General features: G+C 38.2%; 1 protein-coding gene across 2 annotated transcripts in view; it reads right to left on the bottom strand.

Annotated features, from left to right (window-relative positions):
• The window catches only part of SWT1 (SWT1 RNA endoribonuclease homolog), a 95,323-nt gene that overhangs the window by 34,279 nt on the left and 44,821 nt on the right, over nucleotides 1-16,223 (bottom strand). For both annotated transcript variants that reach the window (XR_013334921.1, XM_077763270.1), the window contains exons 15-16: nucleotides 10,437-10,624; nucleotides 5,915-6,046 (exon numbers count right to left, since the gene is read on the bottom strand). Coding sequence is in view for 1 of the 2 variants with exons in the window: in XM_077763270.1 (XP_077619396.1) it covers nucleotides 5,915-6,046; nucleotides 10,437-10,624 (320 nt within the window). In the remaining variant the exon portion in view is untranslated. The remainder of the gene's footprint in view (nucleotides 1-5,914; nucleotides 6,047-10,436; nucleotides 10,625-16,223) is intronic.

Raw genomic sequence — 16,223 nt, 5'->3', positions numbered from 1 at the left:
TTTTCTCCCTTCCCCCCCCTCAAAAAAAAAAAAAAAAAAAAAAAAAAAAAAAATGATGGTATGGAGGGTAAAGCAAATAAGTCCTTTCATTTTTAATTAATAGGTTGTATTATTTTCTCTTACTCAACACAGTAACTGATAGACTTGGTGATGGACAGGACTAGGAGTGTGCAAAGAGTCTGATAAAGAGGTGCAGTGGTATGTGGGAACCCCAATGGGACAGCAGAGGTGAGGTCCAATTATCCAAGGGTAGAAAGGCCAAGTCTCAAAGAAAATAGGTCAGACCTAAAGAGACATGGGTAAACCTCCCCAGTCTAGATAAGGACAATATTTATCAATGGCTGAACACCTTGCACACTACAGTGAGTTGAGATTCTGGAAGTCACTTTATAATGTCATTATATTCTACCCATGTCTCTAAGAGAAACTTTTGTTTTAACAATTAGCTTAATCTACAAAACAGCCTAAAAGTGTTATCGTTGTGTCAACTGAAGGAGGGCCTTTTCTAAATAACGTTTCTAAAATGCCTCAAGAGGTCAGCTTCCAAAACACACACTATGAAGTTAATAAAACATTCTTGCAAATGCAAACTCCACATTCTTTGAAGTGGTTAAATCATTAGCAGATCTGAGAAACTGCTGTGATTAAGGGTTCCTGTTCACAGGAAACATATGCCAGTACATGTTTTGCTCTAATGTTAAAATGCCATAAAAGAGTAATAAGAAAATTCATTTTAGAGGCTTAATAATATAAAAATATATGTAAATGACAGACTGAAAAAAAATGCCAAACTTCACGATTATTATTGTGCTTTACAAAAACAACTCTACAAAATATTTCAAACCAAAGCCAGAGGACTGTAACAGAGGTTACTAAAGTTCTGAGGATCATTAGAGCATTTGAAAATGATAAAAATGAATTGTCTTCCTTTACCTAAATCCAAGCACAAGTCTCATTTTCCAAAATCATATTCTAAGATGAGGCATGAAGCCCATCCAGAACATGACCAAGCCCAGTGCATCAGTAAGCACTCAATTAATCCTCATTAAAAGCAATAAAACCAGGGGCACCTGGGTGGCTCAGGTGGTTGAATGTCCAACTCTTGATTTCAGCTCAGGTCACGATTTCACAGTTGAGAGATTGAGCTTCTAGTTGGGCTCAGCACCAAGCATGGAGCCTACTTAAGATTCTCTTTCCTTCTCTCCCTTTTCCCCACTCGCACGCGCGCTCTCTCTCTCTTTAAAAACAACCAAACCAAAAATGTTATCTAAAGAAGAAATACCCTCTTGTATAAGAAAATTCCCCCTCTAAAATGTGTCAATTTACTTATAAGAGTAACTCCCTCTCCCACCCCTGAATATGACTCAAAAGATGAAAATAAGAAAACATTATTTCAAACACTTTATCTAAAGCTGCCTTAGCTAGAAATCTAGAATTCATTAAATTAACATAGAAATGCACAGTTTTACATGTTCAATCAAGTGTTAAAATGAACATGCACATTTAGGTATGATCTACTTATATTTTTGGATTCAAGACATTACCATCTTTTTTAAAAATAAGTTCAACCTTATTTTATAAAGATGAAACACATAAATTTGATTATATCTAGGCAGAATGCAACTTCCTACATTCACCCTCCACTTTCTTCTTTGCTTCCAAACCAGGCAGCTCATCATCTACTACAGATACAAAAACATACTTAAATCACTTTCATTGTTGTTTTGAGTGTTAGCTTTCAAGTCAAAGCTACACACATTTGTGGTATGCTTCAGAGCTGGAGAACATGACCTGTTAACTTCGTAGAGATTCCAGTTTAAGCATACAGATATTTTAAATAATTTTTTAAATGTTTATTTTTGAGAGAGACAGACAAAGCATGAGCGGTGGAGGGGCAGAGGGAGAGAGAGAGAGAGAGGGAGGGAGAGAGGGAGAGAGAGAGAGGGAATGGGAGACACAGAATCTGAAGCAGGCTCTGGGCTCTGAGATGTCAGCAGAGAGCCCAACACGGGACTCGAACCCATGAACCATGAGATCATGTCCTGAGCCAAAGCCGGATGTTTAACCGACTGAGCCACCCAGGTGCCCCTAAGCACACGTATATTTAACAATGCTGTCTGATTACTGTACAAGTAGAACTTCTCTAGAATTTGCCACATGACTCTCCAGTTAATTTTCCACTTCAAATGAAACTTCATAATCTTTATATACCGAGCAAAAGGTTTTTGTGATCTTGAGAGTAACCTGGTCATGCTTACTAAAGCATAAAATGAGACTAGATAGTACAGATCTAAAAAAAAAAATTAATACACTTTTGTCTACATGGAAAGAGTACTGACTCTGGTTCTCTAATGTTTAAAGATACCATTAACAAATGTGCTCAAATTAGTCCTATCTACACAAAACAGGAAAGATGAGAAAGAAAAAAGTAATTTCCAAAACAACAGCAAATAAATTAAGTTCACTCTCCCACACCAGAAAAAAGTATATAGAAAGCGTAAGAATCATCAATATTCCCACCTCTTTTTCCATTTTGGCCAACTGAAGTATTCTACTCCCATTGTATAACTATATGGACAACTGCTCCACCAATATTTTCTACCTTAATTAATCAGAATCATGTTTAGAACATCATTAAAATTGAAATACACATTTTTAAACATTTCAAATTTAACATATCAGCATTAAGGAGAAAACAAAAACTAACCGTTGTAATATGTTACAGCCTAACAAGCATTTTTGCATACATCATCTCATTTATTCTGCTATTGAGGGCATCAAGGTTTCCATTTAATAAGGAAAGAAACTGGGTTAGAGAGGGGTAAGTGACAAACCTGAAGTCAACTACAAAGGGATAAATCTGGAACTAGACACTGAACTCTTAGTTTAATAAAAACATTTTCATTTACTTCTTTAACTGAAGGACCTAGTTAACAAGTCACCTTCTTACTGATTCCCAATGTAACATCATACATGATTGGCTATGATAAAATGGAGTTGAGCTATATTTACTGAGTAGGTATTTCAAAATCAAATGAAACTACTCCATTTTAACAAGCATCAGAAAATGCTAATAATATGTAGTCACTACAAAGTTGAGTGTATTTTTCAAGTTTAAAATCTAAAAAATTTAAAAATCCACCCATAGTAGGCCACTCAAAAAAATTTTAACTGAATTCATTTTGACTTAATATGACTGTTTCTTAAAAGGGTTTAAGACTACATCTACACTTGACAAAATAATATAATTTAAAAAAAATATTTTTATTTATTTCTAGGAGAGAGAGAGACAGCGTGAGCAGGGGAGGGTCAGAGAGAGAGGGAGACACAGACTCTGAAACACCTCCAGGCTCTGAGCTGGCAGTCAGCACAGAGCCCGACGCGGAACTCGAACCCACGAACCGCGAGATCATGACCTAAGCGAAAGTCGGACGCTTAACCGACTAAGCCACCCAGGTGCCCCCAAAATAATATAATTATTAACTTCTATTACATTTTGATTAAATGCCTATTGTCTGAAGGGCTAAAAAAAAAGAAAAAACTTGTGGTTTTAGTAGTTTCCTATAGACTAAGGAATGATGAAATGTGCAAACTTTTTTATTCACAATGCCCTCTACTGGTAGCAAAAGTGGTTCTAATATATTACAAGAAATTTGATCAGTTTCTTTAATGTGGTCCGGGGGGGACCATTTATACAGACCATGGCTGTATAAATCCCCTGAAAAGCATGTTAAAAATATAACCTCTCTCTCTCTCTACAAAAATATCCACAAATATTGTAATTTCACTACAATCTAGATAGTTTTAACAAGTTCCCCAACAGTGAAATGGAGAATCAGTAGTTTGGTTAGTTATATCAGCACCTGGCTTTCAAAGCACAAGAACTTTGTGAAAAGCTCTGGAAAGGTGTTATTATGCCAGTTTTACAGATAAATACTGAGGCTCAAGATAATTTATTATCCCAGGTAACATGCTACAAAGTAGCAGGACCACTAATATTTTCTTATTCCTGGAGGTACTGTGACCTTAGAGGAAAGAATAACAAAATTATATTATCCTTAAAATTCAAATATTTATTTCTTCGTGCTATAATTTCCCAACTCTGGCCTGACAGGAGAATCACCTGGGGAGTTTGTAAAACTGCTTATGCCTGGGTCCCAAGCTCAGAGAAGCAGATTTAATAGGTTTAGGGTCGGCCTGGCCATTGTGCTTTGTTTAAAGCTGCCAGATGATTATGATCAGCCGCTACACCGGTGGTGCTCTGCCTCTGATGTGCAGAGAATCACCCCGGAGGACACAGACTACCGGGCCCATCCCCATAGTTTGGGACTTGAATAGGGTCTGGCAGGGTTTGAGAATTTGCATTTATAACAAGTTCCAGGCAGTGATGAGGGTGCTGATTCTGCCAGAACACACTGAGAACCGCAGGTTAACAAAGTTGGCTAGTGCTTCTCAACCTTGGCTACACATTAGGATCACCTGGAGACATTTTTTTAAATCCTGATAGTCGGGCACACTTTTAGACCAATCACATCAGAATCTCTGTAGAAGGGAACCTGTATGTTTAAGGCTCCTAAAATGAAAAAGGTTTCTGTATAGCAAAGGTTTATAAAACCCATCAAATTGTAAATGGATACAGATTGGTTTTCTAAGAGAGTAGTGCAGTATACAGTATTTCCAAAGCTTTCTGGATTAGAAATACTTCTGTCTGGGCACGTAATTAACAGATTTAAATGCGTGATATACTAGCCTATGGGACAAAGCAGACACTGCTCTGAGTGGCTCCTAAGACATTCCCCTCCATCCTCATCTACTGCCAAACCCGTCCTTCCTCCACTGCATGTGTACATATGAGAATATTAACGACTCTACTGTAATTTTTTTTTTCTTTTGAGAGACAGAGACAGCACGAGCTGGGAAGGGACAGAGAGAGAGAGAGAGAGAGAGAGAGAGAGAGAGAGAGAGAGAGAGAATCCCAAGCAGGTTCCGAGCTGCAGCACAGACCCTGAACTGGGGCTCAAACTCATGAAACTGAGATCATGACCTGAGCCAAGACCAAGAGTCAGGCAAATTTAACTGACTGAGCCACCCAGGTGGCCCCCAAAAGCTATTCTCAGAATCATTTAGCCAACTGTGATCCAAAAAGGGGTACAAATGCTCTATGCATTAACAATGAGATGAAGTTTCCAAAAACCATTAAGAGAAAGAAAAAAAAACCTCAACAATTCTTGTTTTGAAAAATCCCAAAATTTTAAAATTTGGACATAAGATCAAATCAAATTAGTTTTGATTTTTTGGTTTTGTGTTTTAATTTATAAAGATTAGTCTTCTGCTAGCAAGCTGCATATTGAACTCAGGTCAAGTGCAGGACTAAGTTTAGTATTCTCCTTTACTACCACAAAAGAAAACATCTGACTTCATGCTATGGTCCATTCTACAGCTTTCTGGCACTATGTTTTCTATATGCTTCACAAATATTTAAAATAATCACATATATGTAAGTCTCAAAGCATCTTAAGATTATGTTACTTCTCAAACTTTTTCATTTTGTGGAAACTATTAAAATATTAACATACATTTGTTTTTAAAGAGCAGTGATAATTACCTAAACATATATTTTTCAACAAGTAATTACTGAGGGCCCATTATACACCAGGCACTGTTTTTGGAGCTACGGTTGCACCATAATGAAAATAAAGTTCCTTATGAAGCTTCAAACCTGGTATGTTTTTTCTAGAAAGGAAAAAACTAGAAACATTCTTGTGGTCCAAACTACAAATAGGGATTCTTTGCAAGGGAGAGGGAAAAGTGAAAGCTAAAAGTTACTCATTTATAAAACTTGCACCTCTGAAAAAGCTGATAAACCTAGAAGAAAGGGAAAATAAATGAAACTTCAAAATTAATTGGTGGTTACCTCTGAATTCCTTCAAGAATATCCTTCACAGCTGCTATTAACTTTTGAAGATATACAAATGCTTCTTCAAATGATGCTATTTTTGAAGAAGTCAAAGCTGCATTTGAGCCCAACCTCTGAAATACATCCATGCTAAAATAGAGAAAAAGAAAAGATACTCATAGGTACACATGCATTATTTATTATAATTTAAGCATTTCCATTTCTTATATAAAATAAGGTATTATTTATAACTCCTCTTTCATAATCCTGATTTATTTAAATCAGAAAAGACAGCGACTTATGAATGTCCAGGCTACCATTCATGCAGAGGATCTAGGTCAATGACTATGTGCATTTAATCTAAAGTAATACTATAAAAGCTGTGGAAATAATATTTCTTATCAAGAGATCATACGACATGAAAGTAATAGTATTTTTTTTTAGATGCTTACTTATTTATTTTTGAGAGAGAGACAGACAGAGACAGAGAGACAACAGAATCTGAAGCAGGCTCCATGCTCCCAGCTGTCAGCGCAGAGCCTGATGGGAGGCTTCAATCCAAGAAGTGGGAGATCATGACCTGAGCCGAAGTCAGATGCTTACCCCTGGAAGTAATACTATTGATTCAATACATTCAAGTCAGTGCATAAGTATTGACAGTGCTCCAGTATATAAGGATGAAGAAAAAAAAAAAAAAGACATCAGATTTATGTGTTTGCCGAAACTAGAAGTTACGAATGTTCATACACCTTACTCTGGTAATTCCAATTTTAGAAATCTATCGCATATTAATAATTTTGCAATTCGTAAACAATTAGTAACCATGTAAATTGTTCAGCAATATAAAAAGTGTTAAGTAGTGAGTTAGTCCCCTGATGAAATATCAAAGAACTATTAAAATAATACTTATGCCATCTATAAATTAGAAACATAAAGGTATACAAAATTTATTTATATAACATAACAACCACCAAATAAAAAGTCAAAACATATGCTGTCCTGGGTTGAACAGCATGTGCCCCAAATTCATGTTCACCCAGAATCTCAGAATGTGACTTTATTTAAGATCTTTGCCAAACTTCTCAATAGAACAGACCCTACAGACACCTGGATTTCAGGCTTTACAGCCTCCAGAACAGTGAGTGAATAAATTTCTATGACTGTAAACCATCTAGCTTGGTTGATATTATCTATCAAATTAGATAGCATCTAATTTGCTATGGCAGCCCCAGGAACCTAATGTACATGCCTGAAACAAAGCTGAGTGTACATAACAGTAACAATGTTAACTACTGAGTTACCTTTAGGTAGTAGCATTCATTGGAAGTTTCTCCCCTACTTCGCAGTACTTTCCAAAGCAATTTTAAAAGTAATTGTGGTAAGGGGTGCCTGGGTGGCTCAGTCGGTCAAGCGTCAGACTTCGGGTCAGGTCATGATCTCACAGTTCGTGGGTTCGAGCCCTATGTCGGGCTCTTTGCTGACAGCCAGCTCAGAGCCTGGAGCCTGTTTTGCATTCTCTGTCTCCCTCTCTTTCTAACCCTCCCCTGTTCATGCTGTCTCTCTCTCAGAAATAAATAAAACATTAAAAAAAATTTTTTTTAAAATAATAATTGTGGTAAAACAGGGGCATCTAGGCAGCTCAGTTGGTTAAGTGTCTGACTCTTGATTTCGGCTCAGGTAGTGATCTCACAGTTTGTGGGATCAAGCCCCATGTCAGGCTTTGCGGTGACAGCATGGTGCCTGCTTGGGATTCTCTCTCCCTCTCTCTCTGCCCCTCCCCTGCTCACACATTCTCTCTCTCAAAATAAATAAAATAAAATAAATAATAATTGTGGTGAAATAAACATAAAATTACTATTTTAACCATTCTAAAATGTACAATTGAGTAGTGTTTGGTACATTCACACTGTCTACAACCATCACCACTATCTAATCAGACTATTTTCATCACTCCAGAAGGAAATCTTGTATTCATTAAGCAATCACTCACCATTCTTCCCTCGCTCCAGTGCCTGGTAACCACTAATCCATTTTCTATCTCTACAGATTTTACCTATTGTGGATATTTCAAGTAAACAGAATCATATACCATGTGACCTTTTGAGTCTGGCTTCCTTCACTTAGCATGTTTTCAATATGCATTCACTTTGTAGTGGGTATCGATATATTACTATGGCTAAGAAATTCTATGTTATAGATACAAACATTTTTATGATGGAGCACATTTTGTTTATCCATTCATCTGCTGATGGGCATTGGATTGTTTCCACTTTGGCTATTGTAAATAGTTGTGAACATTCATATGTACGTTTTTGTTTGAACACTTGTATTCAGTTCATTTGGGTATATCTCTATGAGTGGAACTGCTGGGTCACATGGTGATTATATATTTAATGCACTGAAGAACCAAAAAATTGTTTTCCACATTCATAGAATGATATATGAAAGAGGTGGCCCATTTTGACAAGTCTGCAAAAGGGAAAACTTAGAAAATCCAAAGAAATGCTGTTGTTAATAAGTACAGTTTTACCTTTCTAAAAGAAAAAGTATTTTGAAGCATAAAATACACAGGGCCTACCAGACCTTCAAATGAGCATCTCTACATGAAAGGCTCAAGTGTAAATATACTGGAAAATTATACGGTGACTCTGGTACACAATCAGGCATGAGAAGCAATGAAGTAGGCTTTAATAACTAGGCACTGATAAAGCAATATAAGCATTTTTCATGTACTGAAATAATACAAAGTAAAGTCTATTATACAGGAATTACCCAGAACTCTAACACACAACACAAATGTATATATATAATAGGTCAACTCCAAGGTAAAAAAGTACTCTATATATATGTGTGTGTGTATGTATATATATATGTATATATATATGCATATATATGCACACATATATATTTCATATATATGCACACATATATATTTCATATATATGCACACACACACACATATATATATATTTTTTTTTTTTTAAGAGAGAGAGTGTGCGAGCAGGGAGCAGGGACAGAGAAAGAGGAAGAAGAGAATTTCAAGCAGGCTCCACACTCAGTGCAGAGCCCGAACATGGGGCTTGATCCCTTGACCCTGGGATCATGACCTGAGCCAGAATCAAGAGTTGGATGCTCAACCAACTGAGCCACCCAGGTGCCTCAGTATTCAAATATTTTCTAAATGAAGAGATGATGAAAATGTCTTAGAAATGGCTTTAATCTATTTTATTTTGAAAGTTAAAATCTCTGCCTAGTATATATGGTAACTTTCAGCTAACCATAATCTCTGATTAGCCAAAACATTACAAATAACGTTAAGACTGGACACAACAAATACAATGCCTTTGCTTTATAAGAAAATACAAAATTTTAAGTATTGTTTTCTTTTGCTTCCATGTTAGGTATAGGTATTTCTTTAGTATGACACATTATAAATTAGTTTGAAAGAAATTTCAAATGTAGCCAAGGGCTAAAAATGGGCCCTCAATCTACAGGGTTGTAAACAGAGAATAGATGTTAAAGAAGAGTGCTTCTATTCCTTTGCAGCTAGGACAGATGGTCTTAATCTAAAATAACAGTCACACTGGACCCTTGAACCAAAATCATACCAAACAGCATACAGCATGGCTGGCAAATTATATAATATATATAAAATTATATAAAGATTATGGGTTTGGGAGAAAGTATGGGAGAGAGTGTTGGCCTACTTTAAAGTCAGTTGCTTTAAATTATTTTTTAAGTTACTCCAGCAGCATTTAAAGAACTATTTGCAAATCATCTCTATCTTTTCATTTTACCAGGGACAGAGTACTTCATGTGTATCAAAGGAATAAAAGCATTTCTCCCTTTAAAAAAAAAAGTTTATTTTATTTTTGAGAGAAAGAGAGAGAAAGAGCACACATGTGACTGGGGGAGAGGCAGAGTTGGGGGGACAGAGGCTCTGAAGTGGGCTCTGAGCTGACTTAGCAGCAAGCCCTATGTGGAGCTCGAACTCACAAACCATAGATCATGACATGAGCTGAAGCTGGACAGTCAACCAACTGAGCCACCCAGGTGCCCCACATTTCTTCCTTTTCAATAAAATTATTTATTTTCCTTATATGAATTTTCCCTAATCCCAAATAACATTTTCTTAGATTATTTTAAATGTTCCTAAGGCTCTGTATCCTAATTTGTTTAGCCAATCTAGGTAGCCTTCATTGGTTTTGACATACATGTGAAATGCCTCTCATTAAGAGTTTACATCTGAATCACCTGGAGAGATCTTTTTTTTTTTTAATACACTATATCAGTATCAGCTCAGTCTTATTGAACCAGAATTTCTAGGGATAGAGCCTAGGCATATATATTTTTTAAACTCTCCAGGTAAATCTGATTGCATCCCTATTTAAGCATCACTGTTTCTAAGGCACCAATTTGGTAAAAGTCCCTCAATAAGGTAATCTAATATATTCAACTCACAACCCAAACACTAACTGTTCGATGAATGAGAAAAATGATGGAAAACTCTAGAATTCAAAAATTCTTAGAAATTTAGTACCTGTTCTGATATAATGTAGTCCAAACATTCTCTAGGATAGACCAGATTTGTTGATGCCTGTTGGGCTGGGGAAGATGAGAACCTGAGAAAATGGTGACTTCTTGGTTATTAGATTTCATCAGAGAAGTATCTTCTTGCTTCTCACCCACTGTAGTTTCTGAAGGATTTTGCTTAAATTTTGCCTTGACCTGGGGAAGTAAGAATTACATGAATTTCAGCTAGTCCTTCACTAGTAGATGAGAGAAACAGAATGCCAATTGTGCTTACATTGTTCTAGCTTTCCGAGAAGTGCTGACTATTCTTTGTCCTTGACTGTGTACAGAATTTTCCCAGGAAGGCATCAGAGCTAGAAAAAATATTTTCCTTTTCTACTTACATCAAACAATATTTCCAATGTGTTTATTACAGTGACATTTCTTTTTTATTTTATTTTCTTAATGTTTATGATTTTTGAGAGACAGCGTGAGAGCAGGGGAGGGGCAGAAAGAGAAGGAGACACAGAATCTGAAGCAGGCTCCAGGCTCTGAGCTGTCAGCACAGAACCTGACGCAGGGCTCGAACCCACTAACCGTGAGATCATGACCTGAGCCAAAGATGGACGCTTAACCGACTGAGCCAACCAGGCACCCCTGTAGTGACATTTCTTAGCTAACATGCTAATATCAGTTTAAGAATATTGTTTGAGGGGCGCCTGGGTGGCTTAGTCGGTTAAGCGTCCGACTTTCGCTTAGGTCATGATCTCGCGGTTCGTGGGTTCGAGCCCCGCGTCGGGCTCTGTGCTGACTGCCAGCTCAGAGCCTGAAGCCTGTTTCAGTCTGTGACTCCCTCTCTCTCTGACCCTCCCCTGCTCATGCTCTCTCTCTCTCCTAGAAATAAATAAAAAACATTAAAAAAAAAGAAAACAAAACAAAAAAAATATTGTTTGAACACTTTTACACCTATGATATTATACTGGACTGGATTATAAAAATCAGAATGGAATGTAAACCTTATGCCACTAACGGTTTCTAACTTAGGAAGTGACAGATCCAGAACTACACTCTCAGGCAAAATGGGACATAAGAAACCAGAGACATGAAGACTGGTCAGATGGCTACTAAAATAATCCGGAAGAGGAGTCCTGAGAACTTGAATTAGGTAGGAAAAGGCAGGAGTATAAAAAGAAAATTTTATGCAAGAAATATTTTATTTTCATTTTAGAGAGAGAGAGAGCACTAGCAGGGGAGAGGGGCAGAGGGAGAGAGAAAGAACTTAAGCAGGCTCCATGCTCAGTCTGGAGCCAGATGTGAGGTTCGAACCCTGGGATCATGACCTAAGCTGAAATCAAGACTTGGATGCTCGACTGACTGAACCACCAGGAGCCCCATGCAAGAAACATTTTTAAAGACTTGGCCAGACAGAGCCAGAATATATTAAGCTAAGCAGAATAAGTCAATCAGAGAAAGACAAACATGTGATTTCACTCATGTGGAATTTAAGAAACAAAACAGATGGGGGGGGCGCCTGGGTGGCTCAGTCGGTTAAGCATCCGACTTCGGCTCAGGTCATGATCTCGCGGTTCGTGGGTTCGAGCCCCGCGTCGGGCTCTGTGCTGACTGCCAGCTCAGAGCCTGGAGCCTGTTTCAGTCTGTGACTCCCTCTCTCTCTGACCCTCCCCTGCTCACGCTGTCTCTCTCTCTCTCTCTCAGAAATAAATAAAACATTTTTTAAAAAGAAAAAAAAAGAAAAAAGAAATAACACAGATGAATATGGGGAAAGGCTGGGGTGGGGTGGGGGTGGAAAGAGGAGAGAGGGAAACAAACCACAAGAGACTCCTAACAATAGAGAACTGAGGCTTGATGGAGGGGAGGTGGGTGGGGAGATGGGCTAGATGGGTGATGGGTATTAAGGAGGGTCCTTGTGATGAGCACTCGGTGTTGTATATAAATGATGAATCACTGAACTCTACTTCTGAAACCACTATTGCACTGTATGTGAACTAAAATTTAAATTAAAAAAATACTATGGCCTCCAGGGAAGGAGACTGCTGGCTGTCACACCCTAGGCATGCACTCCACTCTTCTAATCTAGAGGGACTCCTGCATCCCCCCACCCCACCTCTTTAGTTCCTCCACCAAACGCAGTCCCTAGAGAAAGGCTTGGGAGTATGAGAGAAAAGCTCAAAACAAGGTTCTGGGGTATGACAGTCATGGTAATGGCTGTCACCAGTATCAGACGGTAGCTGTTGCTTGGGTACAGGTTAGTCCAAAGGAATGTGGGGCTGGCTCCCACTTAACACCTGTGTCTGCTCTGGTCTCACAGCTTCTAAGATGGCAGTATATTCATGGGTCACCCCTGTGAATCTGGCCACACCTCCGGTGTTGGCAGAGATTAATAGAGTATCAAGGCTTGACTTCTGTTCTAGGAATGGATAGCTTGGGGATATTGGCTCCTGTGTAGGTGGAATGGAGATGGCACTTGTGGAAATTTGCAGTGTTTTAAAGAATTATAAGAGCTTACAATTCTCTTGGCATTCTTGTCCTGAACTTCTCAAATCGGGATAAGTAATGATATGCCAAGGATAAGCAAAGCTATGATTAATATGGACTATCTTCCTGAACAAAACAAAACAAAACAAAACAAAGATTTGGCCAAAGTCTAGATTCAGGGAATGAGGGAGACCCTAAAATTTTTTGAATCTGGATATGTAGAAGAATAATGGCATAAATAATGGAAATAGAAAGATCCATAATGTAGAAATAGATCAACCCCCCTTGATTTTATCTCAAATATATCACAGATACATGTGCAGTAAGTGATGAAAATGCTATTTTGGGGGGCACCTGGATGGTTCAGTTGGTTAAGTGTCCAACTTCAGCTCAGGTCATGATCTCACAGTTCACAGGTTTCAGTCCCGTGTTGGGTGCTGTGCTGACAGCTTAGAGCCTGGAGCCTGCTTCGGATTCTGTCTCCCTCTCTCTCTGCCCCTCCCCACTTGCACTTGTTGTGTATGTGTGTGTCTCTCTCTCAAAAATAAACATTTAAAAAATGTCTTAAATGCTATTTTAATGTGCCACATTTACTGCAGTTTTAAACAGCATATTAAACTGTGCCTTGCTCATGAGGGACAACACACTGAACATGTCATGTAATGTAAGAGCAGTAAGGCATTTAATATATTTAGCTGTATTTCTGGATTTTATGGCCAACTGCAGTAAAGCCAAGAAGAAGGGCTGGTTACAGAAAAGAGGAGAAACAGACTATAGGTTTGTGTTCAGAATGTTGTCTGTGAAGAATAAAAAGACATTTAGGTAAAGATACCTAGCAGGTAATTGGATATATAAATCTGTAGCTTAAAAGACACAGTCGGGAATTGTTCTCAAGGGAGACAAACCTCTTAAGTAGATGAGATTGTTAGGAGAGAATATAGCAGAGAAGATGGAAAACGGTAAACAAATTGAAGGAGGGAGAGAATTAGCAAAAAGAAAAAGGGAGATCAATAAGATAGGGGAAGAGTCAGATGTATTCAATAGCAATAAAAGCCAAAAGAGATAAGTTTCACAAAAGAAAGGGGGGACAACATCAAGTGCTGAAGAAAGGTTGAGAAACTAGAAAGAGTGTGAAAGAGCGAGAAAAGGGTGGATTTGATCATTAGGAAGCAAATGATAACCTAATTCACTTAATAGAGTGTGGAGGTAAAATTCTACTTGTGAAGGATTAAGGAAGAAGTGAGTGAAGAAATGGAAACAATGGTTATAGATTGCTCTTTAAGAAGTCTGGTAGCTGATGGAAGGAGGTACTACAGTAAATAGCATGGCCAATGAAAAGTATTTAAGAATATAAATGTTAAGCATATTTTATTTTTTATGTTAGAGTGCACACACATGTGCGTACACACACACGTGCACGCGCACACACACTTATGAGCAGGGCAGGGACAGAAGGAGAGGGCTAGAGAGAATCCCAGACAGCACTGAGAGTGGAGTCCTACAGGGAGTGCTGGATCATGACTGTGAGATCATGACCTGAGCTGAAATCAAGAGACAGATACCGAACAGAGTGAGTCACCCAGATGCCCCTGAGCATATTCTAGATATTTATAAATTATGATACTGAGCAGAGTATAAGAACTATACTACTGATTCAAATAATTCTTTTAAAAAATCACCTTGGGGGAGGGGTGCCTGGGTGGCTCAGTTGGTTAAGCATCCAACTACTCATTTGGCCTCAGGTCATGAGCTCACAGTTTGTGGGTTTGGGCTCCATGCTGACAGAGTAGTGCCTGCTTGGGATTCTCTCTCCCTCTCTCTCTCTCTACCCATCCTGAGCTCACCTGAAGTGGGGTATGAACTCACCCAAAGCTTGTGCTCACCCGATGTGGGACTCATACTCACCAATTGTGAGATCATGACCTGAGCAGAAGTCAGATGCTGAATGACTGAGCCACCCAGGCAACCAACCATATATCTATTTTTTTTTAATGTTTATTTGATGCTGAATGACTGAGCCACCCAGGCAACCAACCATATATCTATTTCTTTTTAATGTTTATTTGAGAGAGTGGAGGAAGGGGCAGAGAGAGGGAGAGACAGAATCCCAAGCAGGCTCTGGCATTGTCAGCACAGAGCCTGATGCCAGGCTTGATCTCATGAACCTTGAGATCATGACCTGGGCCAAAATCAAGAGTTGGGCGCCTAACTGACTGAGCCACCCAGGAGCCCCTGTATCTATTATTTCAAAGATTTTATTTTTTTAAGTAATCTGTCTACCCACTGTGGGGCTTGAGCTTACAAGCCTGAGATCAAGAGTTGCATGCTACCCTGACTGAGTCAGCCTGAAGCCCCAGAACTCTGTGTCTGTTAGCTCATTGAATCATCACAACTACCCTATCAAACAGATACTATGATTATCCATATAACTGAGACACAGAAAGGGTAAGTAACTCATGCAAGGTCACATAGCTGGTAAGGCTCGTAAACAGATTTGACCTTCAGCAATCTGACTCTGAATGAGGTTATGATCTCTCTCCAACAGTAAAAGTAAATGTTACCTTTTTCTATCTTTGGGTGCAGGAAGACAAAAAGAAAAAGTTTTTCTTTCTGTTTTTGCCTATTTACATGAATCATAAACTTAATACATATACATGAATGGAAAGACATTATTTTGTTCTGAGATACATTTTTTTTAAATCACCACATGTTGCCTCTCTTCCTCAGTCCTCAAAGAGTCATGTATGCAACTATGTAGATAGATTACTTTACTAAACATCTATGTAGCACTCACTCCGTGCAAGGCATTAGGTGCTTTACAAGTATTAATTTATATTTAATTCTCATGACAGTTCTGAGGCACAGATTATTATTATACTCATTTTACAAAAGAAGAATTTAAGTCTCAGAGAGGTTAAATAACCAGAGGCTAAAAACACAACTAGCCAGGATGGGGATCCTGAGGCATGGAGGTCTAAAGTTTAAGAAGACTGACTTTCAGTATTCTAACAACCTGGTAGAGCAGGCCTTATTTTTATTTATTTATTTATTTTTTGGTGTTTGGAAGCTTATAAAAGAATACTGTAGGGGTGCCGGGCTGGCTCACTCAGAAGAGGGTGTGACGCTTTATCTCTGGGTCATGAGTTCGAGCCCCATGTTGGGTGAAGAAATTACTTAAATAAATAAACTTAATAAAAAGAAAAAAATGTATATATCCTTTTCCTGTTCCATCTCATGTATATAAAAATCTGGAAAATGATCATTTTGGTTAACTCTCCATTTTGTTTTCTTACAAGACTTTTCAGAAGCAAACAAATGA

This window comes from Crocuta crocuta, unplaced genomic scaffold (genome assembly GCF_008692635.1).
Source record: "Crocuta crocuta isolate KB4526 unplaced genomic scaffold, BGI_CrCroc_1.0 scaffold3, whole genome shotgun sequence".
In the NCBI taxonomy this organism is placed as follows: domain Eukaryota; kingdom Metazoa; phylum Chordata; class Mammalia; order Carnivora; family Hyaenidae; genus Crocuta; species Crocuta crocuta.
The sequence above is the reverse complement of the archived record's forward strand: the minus strand, read 5'-3'. Positions and strand labels throughout refer to the sequence as shown.